Genomic DNA, 17,135 nt, shown 5'->3' on the forward strand with positions numbered 1-17,135 from the left:
TTAATATGTATTTTGTATGTTATATGTATTATATTCCATATTCTTATAATAAAGTAAGATAGAAAAAATAAAACATTGAAAAGAAAATACATTATACAGAGTGAAGTAAGCCAGAAAGAAAAACACCAAAGTACAGTGTGCTAACATATATATGGAATTTAGAAAGATGGTAACGATAACCCTGTATGCGAGATAGCAAGAGAGACAGAGATGTATAGAACAGTCTTATGGACTCTGGGAGAGGGCGAGGGTGGGATGATTTGGGAGAATGGCATTGAAACATGTATAATATCATATGTGAAATGAATCGCCAGTCTAGGTTTGATGCATGTTACAGGATGCTCAGGGCTGGTGCACTGGGATGGCCCAGAGGGATGGTATGGGGAGGGAGGGAGGAGGGGGGTTCAGGATGGGCAACACGTGTACACCCGTTGCGGACTCATGTTCAGTTCAGTTCAGTCGCTCAGTCGTGTCCGACTCTTTGCAACCCCATGAATTGCAGCACGCCAGGCCTCCCTGTCCATCACCAACTCCCGGAGTTCACTCAGACTCAAGTCCATCGAGTAGGTGATGCCACCCAGCCATCTCATCCTCTCGTCCCCTTCTCCTCCTGACCCCAACTCCTCCCAGCATCAGAATCTTTTTCCAGTGAGTCAACTCTTCTCATGAGGTGGCCAAAGTACTAGAGTTTCAGCTTTAGCATCATTCCTTCCAAAGAAATCCCAGGGCTGATCTCCTTCAGAATGGACTGGTTGGATCTCCTTGCAGTCCAAGGGACTCTCAAGAGCCTTTCTCCAACATCACAGTTCAAAAGCATCAATTCTTTGGCGCTCAGCTTTCTTCACAGTCCAACTCTCACATCCATACATGACCACAGGAAAAACCATAGCCTTGACTAGATGGACCTTAGTCGGCAAAGTAATATCTCTGCTTTTCAATATGCTATCTAGGTTGGTCATAACTTTCCTTCCAAGGAGTAAGCGTCTTTTAATTTTATGGCTGCAGTCACCATCTGCAGTAATTTTGGAGCCCCCCAAAATAAAGTCTGACACTGTTTCCACTGTTTCCCCATCTATTTGCCGTGAAGTGATGGGACCAGATGCCATGATCTTTGTTTTCTGAATGTTGAGCTTTAAGCCACCTTTTTCACTCTCCTCTTTCACTTTCATCAAGAGGCTTTTTAGTTCCTCTTCCCTTTCTGCCATAAGGGTGGTGTCATCTGCATATCTGAGGTTATTGATATTTCTCCCAGCAGTCTTGATTCCAGCTTGTGCTTCTTCCAGCCCAGCGTTTCTCATGATATATTCTACATATATGTTTAATAAGCAGGGTGACAATATAGAGCCTTTACATACTCCTTTTCCTATTTGGAACCAGTCTGTTGTTCCATGTCCAGTTCTAACTGTTGCTTCTTGACCTGCATACAGGTTTCTCAAGAAGCAGGTCAGGTGGTCTGGTATTCCCATGTCTTTCAGAATTTTCCACAGTTTATTGTGATCCACACAGTCAAAGGCTTTGGAGTAGTCAGTAAAGCAGAAATAGATGTTTTTCTGGAACTCTCTTGTTTTTTCCATGATCCAGGGGATGTTGGCAATTTGATCTCTGGTTCCTCTGCCTTTTCTAAAACCAGCTTAAACATCTGGAAGTTCACAGTTCACGTATTGCTGAAGCCTATGGCAAAACCAATACAATATTGTAAAGTAAAAAAGAAAATACATTTACAGTACTGTTCTTATCAATACTGTAAGTTTGTACCATCTATTTGCAAAATGAATTGTCTGTCATTCCTATATGATATAAAACTCTAGATGGTATATGTATTACTAACACTAGACATCAAAAATGGGAAGATAATGTGAAAGGGCGATTCATATTTATTGTATTTACAGATACAGTGATTGATGCATTGATAGTGAAGAAGCAGCAATATGACTACTTCATGGGAGCCTAATTTAAACACTAATGAATGAATGGTTATAAAAACTTTATGGCATGTAGTATTACAGTCATATTTATCATATGACATTAGAAATATTCATTAAAAAGAAACTACTTACTTGTGATGATAGACTGAAACGCTGTTTGTTTAATTAAGAGAAAGAGACATACTGTGTGGTAATGTAATTCTACGAAAGCAGAGTTGTAACACAGTAAGAAAACTGTCATTGAGCAAGCAACAGTAAGAAAACTAACATTATTAGTTTTATATTAAATATCACTCACCTTATGCCTATGTAAGCTTAGGCTACTATCTACAGATATTTTATGCATTCATAACATAACTTTCTCTTAACTTTTTTGGAGTTTTTCCAGGCTTCGTGGTTCATCTGTGAGTTTTTAAAATTCCTGTTAGTCCCCCCCCCCGCCCCCCCGCCGCCAAAAAAAATCCAATATATTTATTGAAAAAAAAATTATATAAGGGAAGCCACACAGTTAAAGTCTCTGCTGTTCAAGGGTCAACTGTAGTGTGAAATGAAACAGTCAGTTATTTAATACCCATCACCAAATCTGGTTACAGATTTTTTTCTTTTGATGAGGACTTTAGAGATCTACTCTCTTATCAGCTTTCAAATATACAGTACCTTGCTGTACATTTTATCTCTGTGACATTTATAACTGAAAGTTTGTACCTTATTTTTACTTTTAAATTATTTGTAAAATTTTTACTTTTACGTCAGATACCTCTTAATTCCATATTCTCTAAAGCTGTTATGTCATTGAACTAAAAGAATCATATACAAATTCCAAGCCAGATGGTTTTATTCATTTTATACCTTGATTTCTGAATAGCTAGATCTTCTGAAATTACCCATTTAGTGGTTCCATAATGTCAAAGCAGTGGTGTTAGCATGTGTGTTCAAAAGATAATCAGAAATAGAAGCAATATAAATTGTTTCAAAATATAATTAAGGAGAGGAAGATGGTTTTAAACATTTTGACTCTCTTGCTAAAGTTACATTTAAAAGTTGAGATCCCATTTTATCTGATAAACTTGCAAAGTGTTTGATTTTATTTAAGAAAGCATGCTATTATGTATCATACTATGTCAGACTTTACCTGTTTAAAGATTAAAATTTAGTTCTTTTTTTAGTTGAGGGGTTGTCACATTGTAGCCTACAGGCTAAATCTGTCCTGACTGCCTCCTATTTTCATTGAGACAGCTATACTTGATGCTTTCTCTGTGGTTGCTTTTGTGCTAAAATAGCAGAGATGAGTTGCCATGACAAAGACTGGTGAGCCTACAAAACCTAAATAAATGATTTACTTTTCGGTACTTCACAGTTTGCTGATCCCTGCTTTAGTTTATTCATTTACCATAGTGGCATTTGTTCCTAATGCTGTACTCTTTATTTCTAAATTTAGCTTTTCATTTGAAAATTATTTGACTTTTAAAAATTGCAAACTTTCACCCAGCTTCCCCAAATGTTAACGTTTTACATAATCATAGTACAGTTATCAACATCAGGAAATCAACAGTGATCAGTGCTTAATCTGTAGAGTTTATTCAGATTTCATCACCTGTCCCACGAGCACATTGCTCTGCTCTGGGATTCAGTCCAGGATCCTCTGTTGGATTTGTTGTCATGCTTCTGTAGTTTCCTCCAATCTGGGACAGTTTCTCAATCTTCCCAGATAAGTTTGAAAACTGGTTATTTTGTAGAATGTTTGATTTTTGTCTCTTATTTCCTCATGATTAAACCCAGGTGATGCATTTTTTTAAGTCTTTATATTTTAAGAGCAGTTTTCGAGTTCACAGCAAAAATGAGAAGGTACTGACTACAGGGATTTTCATATTCCCCATGACCACATGTGTAACGTCCCTTGTTATCAGTACTCCCCACCAGAGTGGTCCATTTGTTACAGCGGAGGAACCTGCACCAGCACATCATCACCCACAGTCCATAGTTTCCATGAGAGTTCAGTCTGGGTGTGGTACCATCTCTGGGTTTGGATAAGTTTATAATGACATGCATCTTTGATTGCAGCATCATACAGAGTAGTTTCACTGTCCTAAAAATCCACTGATTTTTTTTTTACCATCTCCATAGTTTTGTCTTTTCTAGAATGTTGTATAGTTGGAATCATTCAATGTTTAGCCTTTCCAGATTGGCTTCTTTCACTTAGTAGTATGCATTTAAGGTTCCTCCATATCTTTTCATGGCTTAATAGCTCATTTCTTTTTAGTGCTGAATAGTATTTCATTGTATGGATGTATCACAGTTGATTTACATATTCAGCTACTAAAGGACATCTTGGTTGCTTCCAAATTTTGGCAGTTATGAGTAAAGCTGTGTGGTGGTTTTTGTGTGGATGTAGGTTTTCTGCTCCTTTGGATTAAACGCCAAGGAGCACAGTTGCTGAATTTGACGTTCTGGATTTTGGTCATTTAATAGGCGTGTAGTGGTGGCTTGTTTTTTTTAAATTCGCATTTGCTCGATGATATATGAAGCACCTTTTTGTATGCTTATTTGCCCAATGTAGCTCTTCTCTGGTGAGTTTTCTTTTAAGGTCTTTGGCTCATTTTTCCATCAGGTTGTTGATATATTTTGGATAACCATTCTTTAATCAGCTAATGTCTTTTGCAGTTATTTTGTCCCAGTCTGTAACTTGTCTTTCATTATCTTGACAAGCATCATTTACAGAGCCAAAGTTTTTGACTTTAATGAAGGCTAGCTTATCAGTTACTTATTTCATTGTGCCTTTGGTGTCATATCTAAACAGTGATTGCCAAGTCCAAGATTGTCTAGATTTCTTTTCTGCTATCTTCTCGGAGTTTTATAGTTTTGCATTTTACATTTAGGTCTATGATCCGTTTTAATTTTTGTGAAGGTCTGTGTCTTTTTTCCATGTGGATGTCCAGTTGTTCTAGCAATGATTGAATCAGCTGTCTTTGCTTCTTTGTATTGCCTTTGCTCCTTTGTCAAATATTAGTATTTATGTATTATTTATAGGGGTCTGTCTCTGGGCTCTTTATTCTGTATACTTGATCTATTTGTTTTTTTCTCCAGTAGCACACTGTCTTGATTACTGTTCCTTTATTAGGGTCCAATCAGTCAGAAGAACTTTGTTCTTCAGTATTGTGCTGGCTGTTTAGATCTTTTGCCTTTCGCTATACATTTTAGAATCAGTTTGTTGATACAAAAAACGTGGTGGGATTTTGATTGGGATTACAGATGATGCATTTTTGGCAAGAATACTGCAGAAGTGATGATGTGACCTTCTCATTGCATCATATGTGGAGGCACATGATATTGACTTGTCTCATTACCATGGTGGTTATCCCTGACCACTTAGTTAAAAAGTGAGGTTTGCCAGGCTTCTCAAGTATAAAGTTACTATTAAGATTTCCCCCTTTGTATTAATGTATTTATATTAATACACAAAATAATGTATTTTGTGGGGAGATGGGCTTCCCTGGTGGCTCAGCTGGATACTTCCTGACTATGTAAATAGTCCATTTTCCATCATAATTTTGCTCATTAACTGTAGAATCCATTGATAATTTCTTCTTTCATTACTGTGGTGTTGGCCAAATAGTGCTTTTTAAAATATGTTTTTATTATTTCTTTTACACTCATTAATTGAAATTTGACTGTAAGGAAGAACTTTTCCTCCTCTCCCATTTCTTTTTTATTCTATTTTATTCTGTTACTGTTGAGTTATTTATGTTATTATGGTCTCATGGATATTTGTTTTATTTTACGGTTTGTAATCCATTGCTGTTTCTGTTGCTTAATTATCCTAGATTTAAATAATTGGATATAACCAATTATAATAGACTGCATGACAAGATGACTGAAAGAGAGTAGTGGAATTTTATGTCTTTGGTAATGAAATACACAACAAAGATGATAATAAAGGAGTACATTTGAGCTTGGATAAAAACCTTAGTAGACCTGCTCTAAAAGAAGGTTAAGGCTAATTTTAAGACTTTAGAAAGCAGGGAGAATCATTAGTTTTTGTGTTCCTCTTACTTATGCTTGATTATATTCCTTTTTTGAATCATGTTTTTATAAACCTGCTCCACCCCAACAGACTCTGTGTTTTAGCATTGGGTTCATGATTGCAATTCTGAAAAACGTCACAGTGTTCCCACTGACTAAGCCATATGTTTACCTTTATTTGGTTTTGCAGATGTCCACAAAATGTAAGCACTTAAAGGCTGATTGTTTCTCTTGGCCTGTATGAACATTTTTCTCAGTTTGTTGATGGAAAAATTGTAACCAGTATTCTGTAAATTAAGAAATTTTAAAGTCAAAAATATTACCCTTCATAATACATTTTCTTTCTCTGAGTTGTATAGTTCCCCCCTCCCCCCACATTCCTGTGTTGAAATAGTAAACTTTAAAGAAGCTTGCTATTTATTAGAGAATCTAGGATATACAGGTGCAGTCATATATGAAAGACTGTCCCCACAGACCTTGGTCTCTAGCCCCTTCCTTCAGAGTCCTGGCTTGTTCCCTTTGGGTTCATAGAGGTATTGTGAATCAGGTGGTCTCTGTTTGAGAACTGCATTTGAAAGATTTTGGGATAATTAATACTGTTTTTCTTTGCTGTCAGTGTGGGTAATTGAGAATTGATTATGTATTATAACTCATCATTCTTAGGAATACATAACAGTCAATGTTTCTAGGACTTTTAATGTTTTTCCCTTGGGGGTTTTGCTAATTGGCAGTGTGCTAAGGCTTTCTAGCTGCTGTTTTTTCTCTTTCATAATTACTCAGATTTATCCTGGGAGATATTTTAAAAATCTCCAGGATATTTTTGTTAAGCGCATTTCAGTTGGTCAAGAACACCAACTTTGAAGGGGAAGAACACCAACTTTGTTTGGAGAAAGAGAGTGTGCGTTTCAAGAATGTTTAAAATGGAAATATTAGTTTCTAAAGTCTCTTTATCCATTGTTTGTTATCACCCATTTTTAAAGGAGGCAGCTAAACAGTTAATGTTACCATAGAAGTCTACAGGGCCATTGTTACCAAATGCAAACTTCCATTTCTCTCCCATCCCCCGCCCTTTAATCTTAAGAAAAGCTGCAAACTTGTTTTTTTATGGGAAATCTTCTGACTTAAGTGTTGAAACTAGTTAATATTTCCGTGGAAATAAATGTGTACATATGCACAGGCACACACATACCTATCTAGTATGTAAGCATATGTTTGTATGCAGGTGTATATGTATATATTCTTTTAAATAAGCTTCATGTTTTTTAACAGTTTTAGATTACAGAAAAATTACAGAGGTAGTACTGAGAATTCTTGTATGCTCCATACACTATTAACATGTAACATAAGCCTGGTACACTTTTTATAGTTAATGTATGTTGATAAATTATCATCTGCTGAAGGCTGTAGGTTGTTCACATTCCCTCATTTTTTTCTTAATGTCCTTTCTGTTCCAGGATCCCATCCAGGATACCACAGTGGATAGTTGTCATTTCTCTATAGGCTTTTCTTGTTTATGACAGTTTCTCAGACTTTTCTTATTTTTGATGCTGTACATTTTTTTTAAACTAGCCAAGTATATGGACAGGACTTATCCCATGGGTATTAAGATTGTTATCCCATGGGTATTAAGATTGCAAACTGGATTAATTCCATATTATGGGTGATTTTCCCAGTTGATTGGAGTCACTTTGTGTATCTTGAATATTATAACGGGGTCAAATTGTAGGATTAATTTGATGAGTGAGGTGTGGGTAGTAGAAACTGGTTTTTACATTATTTTTGAGTTTAATATTAAAAATATTTATATCTCACTATATATATATATATCGGAGAAGGCAGTGGCACCCCACTCCAGTACTCTTGCCTGGAAAATCCCATGGATGGAGGAGCCTGGTAGGCTGCAGTCCATGCTAAGGGTCGGACACGACTGAGCAACTTCCCTTTTATTTTTCACTTTCATGCATTGGAGGAGGAAATGGCAGCCCACTCCAGTGTTCTTGCCTGGAGAATCCCAGGGATGGGGGAGCCTGGTAGGCTGCTGTCTATGGGGTCGCACAGAGTTGGACACAACTGAAGTGACTTAGCATATATATATATATATATATGTATATATATATAGCGAGAAAGAGAGGCAGAGCTCACTATAATCATAGTATATTTAGTCAAACATCTTGCTCTTTCTCTGGACAGCAAGCTGGATAGAGGAATGTTTAGCATCGGTTGAGGTAGGAAGTCTAGTAGGTTGTTTGGATTCCAGCAGAAGAAATCCTGCACTGTGGGTGTGAGTAGGAAAATGTGGTATCCTCCATAGTAACAGTCAGGTTAATGAATGGGCAAGCCAGAGATACATTGACCTTTGTCTTTCAACTAACCTCAGTTGAGGTTTTGTGTAACAGAGATTGCAAATTGGCCATATAACTTACTGTCCAAACTGGGAAATTTGGGAGTGAAAATAATAATAGGCTCAGACAGTACTCTGACTCTGGTGGTATCTCAGGCAAACTGGGGACATAACAGTTACACTAGTTACATCTTTTTAAGACTCTAGTGTGGTTCCTCCTGTTTTCAAGTTGAGATAATAAATTTAGCTTTTGACTGTTAAAAACTTCTACAAGAGTAGTTCCACCTGACTTAATTTTGACAGCTTACAGGAAACCATGAAGTAGAAATGCTGATTTAATATTTTATTTTAATATCTATTTGTATCTTTCATTGGTCCTTTATTATGTTCTGTTGCATAATTGTCACAAAGCATATAAGTTGAAAACATGTCTGTTTTCTAGAACATAGCTTTTTTTGGATAACACATGACTTTATATTTTTAAAATCATGTTTAGAAACACATTACATGAAATTTATCATCTTTACAATTACAACTGCACATCTCAGTTAGTATTGAATATAGTTATATTGTTGTGAAGGAATGCTCCATAACTTTTTCATCTTGTAAAAATGAAACTTTATCTCCATTAAACAGCTCCCTCTACCCCTCTCCCTAGCATCTGGCAGCCACCATTCTACTTTCTGTTTCTGTGAATTTGACTACTTTGGATATCATTTGTGTTTTTGTGATTGGCTTAATTTCGCTTGGCCTAATATCTTCAGAGTTTATGTTGTAGCATGTATCAGGATTTCCTTCCATTTTAATGGTGAATAATATTACAGTGTATGTGTATATACCACATTTTGTTTAACCATTCATTTTTCATTGGATAGTAGGTTGCTTGTACCTGTTGGCTCTTATGAATAGTGCTGCTTTGAACAGGGGTATATAGATATCTCTTTGGGACTCCGTTTTCAATTCTGTTGGATTTATACCTAGAAATGCAACTGCTGAGTCATACACGATGGTTCTGTTTTTAATTTTTTAAGAAACTTTGTACTGTTTTCATAGCATTGCACCATTTTATAGTCTTACCAACAGTGCATGAGGGTTCCAGTGTCTGTACATCCTTGCTAACACTTGTAGTTTTCTATTTCTCATGGTAGCCATTCTAATGGGTGTGAGGTGATATGTTATAGTTTTGATTTGCATTTCTCTCATGGTTAGTGATGCTGAACTTATGCTTATTTGGCCATTCTTGGCCCATTTTTTAAGTCAGGTTATTTGATTTTTGTTGTTCTTGTTGTTGAGTGTAAGAACTCTTTATATATTCTGGATATTAACCTCTTATTAGATACATGATTTACAACTATTTTCTTCCATTCTGTACGTTCCTTCCTCACTGTTGATTATGTCCTTTGAGGCATAAAATCCACTGGGATTTTGCTAGGGATTGTGATGAATCTGTAGATTACTTTAAGCAGTCTGGATATCTTAACAATATTAAATCTTCCAAGCCATGGACACAGGTGTCTTTCCATTTATTTGTGTCTTTAAAATTTAAGCTTTGAATTTTACTTTTTGCATTACAGACTGTTGGTAGTTATGTCTGATAGGTCATTCATGCAAAGAGGAAATGTATTATAACTCATTTTAGAGTCGTGTCTAGAAATGCTAGGTATGTGGTTCTTTAAAAAAATGCACGTGGTATTTATCTTTTAAAAGTGAGGTTATATTTAAGCATTAAAAAAAATTAGAACTGTTATTTTAAAGCTCAGTTCTATTATCTTGTTCTGTCAGAATACTACTGTAACATACCATGTCAATTAGAAAAATAGCTTTTATCATGTCCTAAGAGAGTGAAAATGAGACCTGGAGGAATCTTTCTGAATGATTATTTAAAATGCTTATTCTATAAATTTTCCGATAATTTAGAAGTCGCTGGAGTTCTGGAGTGGGTGGAAGTGGAGGAGGATCCTCTGGTAGGTCATCAGCTGGAGCTCGAGATTCTCGCCGACAGACTCGAGTAATTCGAACGGGACGGGATCGGGGATCTGGGCTTCTGGGCAGCCAGCCCCAGCCAGTTATCCCAGCATCTGTGATTCCAGAGGAGCTGATTTCACAGGTATGGATCCTGTGGAACACTTAACATAAAAGCAGGACAGGGTGAGGTATAACTAAATACAGTGGGCTGTAGCCATGATTTATGGTAGCCTGTCCCTTTTCCAGGGCATCTTCCCAACCCAGGGATCGAACCCAGGTCTCCTGCATTGCAGGTGCATTCTTTACCAGCTGAGCCACAAGAAAAGAAAGAAAGTGAAGTCGCTCAGTTGTGTCCAACTCTTTGCAACCCCGTGGACTGTAGCCTACCAGGCTTCTCTGTCCCTGGGATTTTCCAGGCAAGGGTACTGGAGTGGGTTGCCATTTCCTTCTCTAGGGGATCTTCCCAACCCAGGAATTGAACCTGGGTCTCCTGCATTGTAGGCAGACGCTTTACCCTTTGAGCCACCAGGGAAGCCCAGCTGAGTCACAAGGGAAGCCCAAATATAGTGGGCTGTAGCCATGATTTATATCATGAGTTGTGAAATACTGCTTTTCTTTTTGATCCTAGAAAACTCATTTTGATTTTTAGAAAAGTTACGAAAAAGAAAATTAACGTACCACTCTTCCTTATTTTTTATTTCAGGCCCAGGTTGTTTTACAAGGCAAATCCAGAAGTGTCATTATTCGAGAACTTCAGCGCACAAATCTTGATGTAAACCTTGCTGTAAATAATTTACTTAGCCGGGATGATGAAGATGGAGATGATGGTGATGATACAGCTAGTGAATCTTATTTGCCTGGAGGTTGGTGGATCACCATCATGGTTCTCTCATCTCTAGGGAGAGGGGGTTTTTTTTTTTTTTTTGACTGGGGAATGAAATGAAATGAAAGTGCAGTGGGTTTTCTGACTGTTCTTTTCAAGGTGGTAGGTATTTCTCCCTAAAGGGTTTGATTGTAAAATCTTTTTTAAGGGAAAATAGGGACCTGTTTCTGCTCAGTGGACTTGTGTTTCATCCTAATAAAGGCATGGATGTATGTGCATAGCTTTATTGCTGACTGACAGATAACTCTGGAATGTTGTTCTGATGCTGTTATTACTGAATATGTAATAACTGGACTGCATTTAGATTTTGACTGTATCATCTCTGTGATGTCACAAGAATCTTAAATAATGATCCTTTTTTCTTGTGATTATTTAGGATGTAGCCCAAGCAATAATCATGCAATTGATGTTCTTTAAACTCTGTGTTAATGATGTTAACTTTATTTCTTAGGTAGTTACTGCTTCTCTTCTTAGGTTATGTCAGTAGTCAGCCCCTGATTTTAATGTTTTAACTTTAAGGGATTTTTCAGTGGTCTACAGATTTTTTCTCTGTACCTGTTTCATTTATATTTGTTTCACTTTATAGAGGATCTTATGTCTCTTCTTGATGCTGACATTCATTCTGCCCACCCAAGTGTCATTATCGATGCAGACGCCATGTTTTCTGAAGACATTAGCTATTTTGGTTACCCTTCTTTTCGTCGGTCGTCACTTTCCAGGCTAGGCTCATCTCGAGGTAATTGTGCATTTATTTCTTGGTGATTATTGGCTGACTGGAGAGCTAGTGGTAGAATTCTTTGTATTTGAACTTTTAATATTACACTAGATGAAATCATTATTTATTAGTGTTCTTGGATGCTTTGGCATTAAAATGATTATTTTTGATTTTTGAAGAGCCACAGTAGAACTTTAGAGATGATTTTATCTATTAATGCATTATAGAACACACATAAAGGATTATGTTTTATCTAACTATATTTTTAAATTTAGGAATATGGATTCTGAACTAAAAGCAGAATTCTACTTAACAGTGACATGCAGCATTCAGAAAATAAGTCTTTCTAGTTTATTTGATTAAAATAAGGTGATTATTTTCTTCATTTTAAATCCAAAGAAAAACTTATTGGAATGAGATTGATCCATAATAAATATATATAAATACTTAGCTTATTAAAATAGTATTTTCAGAAGTTAAAATCATGAAGAACTTTAGTTCATAGTAGAGTTTAGAAAGATTATGAAATCGTACAAACAGAAGCCTTTCTCTGTATATGTTGACATACATTTAATTGGCATTTTAACTTTTTAAAGGCAGTATATTTACTTTTCAGAAAGTAAAACTCCTTGATTCAAATAACAGGAAGGAATCAGCTGTATTATTTACTTAGCATTAGTAAACTGGAAAAGATGCCATTTTATATTAAGACTGTACTGCAAATGCCTACTATTTGGAAGCAGTTTTAAAACAACAGTCTTACAATAATCTTTTAGTATACTGAAACTGTTATGTAATAGCTTACAAATTCTTTAAAAATAAGTGAATATTTTACTGCCTTAAATGCATCAAGAATTACATTTCAAATATTCAGTATCTAACAAATAGCTCCTTCTAAATTTCTTCCTTTTGCTCTTCCTTAGGGCATTCTATGTGGGCATCTCTTTCAGTCTGAACCATATGAAATTGGTGGTACTTGACCATGTTTGACCTGCATGGATGACAGTTTTATATGGTTCAACTTAATATTGTTTTTAATCCTCAATATCCAAGTCTTAGAAAGTTTAATTGCCTAGTTAAAACAGTAACGTGTGAGCAACCTGAAAACTTGTTTTAAAAAGTTGGTAAGCCAGTTTCAGTGGTAGCATTTTTATAAAATAGTTTTTCTGTAAAGATTCTTAAAATAGAAAAAAAATTCTGAATTTCTCAGAATTTTTTAAATAAGACTTATCACAAAAATCTAGTCTGTAAAATTACTCTAAACAAATATTATCAAAAATTTTACAGTTAATGGATTTTTATTTTACCCCTTTAAAGTTTTTTCCCCCCTCTATGTGTAGAATCTCTAACAAATGCTATTTTTTGGTTTATGTATCTATCTAACATGTCAAAATTTTAATTTATGAATAGTTTCTAATAGATAAATTTCAAAAGTTATGATAAGCATTTTTAATGAAAACTGGAAGTTTAGAACTCCATGTAAAATGTCCAGAATCTAGTTTGAAGCAATTCTGCTCTAAAAGCATCTATTTGGAATTCAGAAAAATGCTTAAAGAACTAGTTTACCATTTTCATACATTCACTTGAAAGAGTTAAATGTTTTGAATGTTGCATGTCAGGCTTATTAGATAAATAGTTACATTAAATTCTTGTGGGTGGATAAACTGCTGTTAGTTGCATCCTGAAGGGTCTTTACTAGAGAGTGGCTTACTTTTATCCCACTGGTGTGACCCAATTGCATACCAGTTCTCCTTCTTCCCTTAGAGAGAGACTCTGAGCTGTTGCGTGAACGTGAATCCGTTTTACGTTTACGTGAGCGAAGGTGGCTTGATGGAGCCTCATTTGATAATGAAAGGGGCTCTACCAGCAAGGAAGGAGAGCCAAACTTGGATAAGAAGAATACGCCTGTTCAGAGTCCTGTGTCTCTTGGAGAAGATTTGCAGTGGTGGCCTGATAAGGTATTTGAAAAAAATCCCCATCTCTTCCATTTTAAATGGATTCCTGGCACACACATTACTGTACTCCCCCCCCCCCCCCCCGCAAAAGGTTTCTGTTTTATTTCAGGTTTCTGTACTGTCATTTAAAATGCAGACATAAAGTGATGTTTTTGTTTCTTTTAAAATATAAATAATCTTGATTTGACACTGCAGGAATCATTTTAACGAGATGTGTTCAGTGGTGCTATTTTTTTTCTACTTAAGTAAATCAGAGGCATCGGGATGGCAGTTTCAGATAAGACATAAGCATTCTGTTTCAGGATTTCTTTTCTAGTGATGCTCTCACCAGTAACTGATGGTATATTTCTTGATAGAGATTTGTTTTGTGCTGTCGAATGGACCCAGTGTCTGCAGAGAAGGTTTCACTGATAGACATGCATGTGAGGGCAAGATTAGAAATCTGTGTTTCTTTGATTAGTTAGCTTTCCCGATTGATGTCAGCGAATTCTGACAGGCTCTTTGCTCTAAAAACTGTGGGAGCCAAAGCAGGCTGGACAGGAAGAAACTGGGGGAGTGATGCTCTGCATCCTGAGGAGTGGTACATGGCGGGCTTCTAGATAGCAGCCAGGACTTAAGTGGTGTGAATCTTTAAAAATCCATCACAGCTGCAAGGACACATCCTGTTGATGGTGTGTAGGTTTCATTGTCTTAAGAGACAGGTGGTTCATTTTTGCAGGTTCCTATAGGAGGCCATATGCTGTCCATGTGTTTCTTGGAGTGCCTGTTTATTTCCAGAGCCAGTTGGATGAGAGGTTCTTTTAAGTAGAAGTAAAAGAAGATAAGAATTTGGTTATCTGTAACAGATAAGGACGTTCTGATGTGCATTTCTTTTCTTTCTTTGAAGTTGAATTTGGAATATTAAAGGGAAAATATTATTTAACTTTCTGAATTTGTTTATTTTTTATAGTTATTGTGAATCTTGATGTGGTTAATTTTCCTCTGTATTCAGCTCATGTGGAAAGCTTGAATGCAAGAAGGAACATGAATTTTAATCAGTCTCTTTGTGAGCAAAAGGTTATTCTGTTTTCTTTGGCAGCTGACAAAGTTTCTCTGAATTGCATTCTCTTACTTATTTCCATAAAACCAGAAATGTTCCAGTTTCTGCTTTTACCTCATTTGGTAGAAGGTGACTTAAACCACTGGGCTTTTTCTTTCCCTTTTTTTTTTGTACATTGTTCTTTGTTTCCTGTTTCTAGAGAGCCTTGATCGAATTAGGGCTGCATCTACTTCATATTGACAGGAAGTAATGGAGGACTCCTGAATCTTGTTGTAATAATGCCATCACATCTATATTAGTCCAGTCTTCTTCAGCATGTATTTGAAAGTGTTTTGAGCAGTTGGAGTTTAGCAGGATTTTTTCCTGGCCAGTGTACAGTTTGTTAAGAGTTAGCCAGTCTTAGTTGGTCTTTACTGATAGGCATAGTTTTAAGTACAACTTTTTAGAGGCAGTTACTAAGTTCATGATAAAATTTTGACACCATATAGGCCTTACTTGGCATATATTTCCATGATTTGTTCAGACGTTGAATGAAGGAGAAATAGCAGTATGTGCAACAGAGTATGCCCTACCTATACCTTTTTTTTTTTTTCCAATAAAGAAAAACCTAATTTAAAATGTTTTTACTGAATAAGAACTACTTTTTATTAGCTTGTGACTGAAATTTAGACATCAAAAATTTCAGTTCAGAGAAAGAAAATAGCATAAGCCTAACTAAACTGATAAGTATTATCCTGGTTTTTAGCAAACCGTTAAGATGATTTGTAAGGCTGAATGCTATAGTCAGAAGGAGAATGCAGAGTTGTTAAGGAGGAAAAGACCTTGCTTTTGGAACAATGTGCAAAACTATCATACAGGGACATAGGATAAATTCCACATGAAGAAATAGGCACTATGGGGGTCCATATTTGTCCTCTATAGTTGGAGATGGTGATCCCTGAGGAGTAGAAAAGGTTTTCAGGGGGTGCTTGATAGGAGATGGAGAGTGCAGGGAGATACAGGATGTCAGCACACACTATTTGCAAATTGTCTCTCTTTTTTGCTTTTTTTTTGTGGTAGGAGGGAAAAGGAGTTGTCCTAGCTTAATTTCAGAAATGACCTAATTCAGTATTTATAAATTGTAAGTTTGGTTAGTGTCCATGGTATTTTTCCTTCTTTTGTTAGGGTACCTGAGAAATTCCCTTGTTAAATTAATTGGAATAATCTTGACTTTCACATCACCTATTTAGAGGAACAGCTACTTCTTCACAGTTTCACCATTTTCTAGGCTAATAAAGATGCTTCAGTGGTGAAATGTGGAGTAGGAAATTGGTATAGCCACTATGGAAAACAGATTCCTCAAGAAATTAAAAATAGAACCACTGTATGATCTAGCAGTTTCACTTTTGGGTATTATCTGAAGAAAATGAAAACACTTAACTGGAAATACATGTACCCTCATGTTCATCGCAACATTGTTTACAGTAGTCAAGATATGGAAGCCACCTAAATGTCCATCATGGGTTGATACACATACACACACACACAAGAATATTATTCAGCCATAAAAAAAAGAATGAAATCTTGTCATTTTTGACAATATGGATAGACTTTGAGGGCATTATGCTAAATGAAGTTAGAGAAAGACAAATACCATGTGATGGCACTTAAATGTGGAATCTTAAAAAAAAAGGAATCCTATATAACAGAGAACAGATTGATAGTTGCCAGAGATGGGAAGTAGGGAAAATGGGTGAAGGGATTAAAAGATAGAAAGAAAAAAATAAATCAATGAATTTTTTCCCCCTTATTAACTTTTCAGCATCTTTTTTTTTAATAAGCATAATTGTTAATTACAGAGATGTTAAAAGATCTGTGAAGGCAGAAGTGAGAGTCATCCAATGAGTAACTGAGTAGCCTTGATTAAGTACATATTGTGTTTTAGGCTTTTTGTTCAGGTGTTAGGGTGACAATATCGTAGGAAGGCAGAACAATGTTAAATACTCTGGCATAAATACTGTAAGAGAATTAGGTACAAGAGGCTTTGGGGAATCACAGGAGGCCACAGTGATTACTAAGAGTTACTTCCATTACCATGGATCCGTTTTCATGTCTTGGTCATTTTTGAAATTTACTTTTCTCTGATTAGAAATTTAGTTCTATGTTGCTGAATGCCTACATTTAAGTTGTAACTATACATATATATATGTATGTATATACATATATATGTATGTGTGTGTATACACACACCAACCTACTTACAGTAAGAATCTTAAAGTGACTTATAAGGGAATAAAAAAATGCATCTCCAAT

The 17,135-nt window shown here is 35.9% G+C and overlaps 1 protein-coding gene and 1 non-coding gene across 5 annotated transcripts in view; one reads left to right on the forward strand and one right to left on the reverse strand.

The window, feature by feature from the left end:
• The window catches only part of UBR5 (ubiquitin protein ligase E3 component n-recognin 5), a 140,371-nt gene that overhangs the window by 48,172 nt on the left and 75,064 nt on the right, over positions 1-17,135 (forward strand). For 2 of the 4 annotated variants that reach the window (XM_027973156.3, XM_060393865.1), the window contains exons 6-9: positions 10,204-10,393; positions 10,955-11,114; positions 11,721-11,870; positions 13,596-13,807. In XM_027973156.3, coding sequence (XP_027828957.1) covers positions 10,204-10,393; positions 10,955-11,114; positions 11,721-11,870; positions 13,596-13,807 — 712 coding nt within the window. The remainder of the gene's footprint in view (positions 1-10,203; positions 10,394-10,954; positions 11,115-11,720; positions 11,871-13,595; positions 13,808-17,135) is intronic. The other 2 variants (XM_027973157.3, XM_027973158.3) reach the window with 1 other exon arrangement.
• Positions 10,712-10,783, reverse strand: TRNAC-ACA (transfer RNA cysteine (anticodon ACA)). The gene has a single exon. It is a non-coding gene; the product is annotated as a tRNA-Cys (tRNA).

The sequence above is a fragment of the Ovis aries genome, chromosome 9 (genome assembly GCF_016772045.2).
Source record: "Ovis aries strain OAR_USU_Benz2616 breed Rambouillet chromosome 9, ARS-UI_Ramb_v3.0, whole genome shotgun sequence".
In the NCBI taxonomy this organism is placed as follows: Eukaryota; Metazoa; Chordata; class Mammalia; order Artiodactyla; family Bovidae; genus Ovis; species Ovis aries.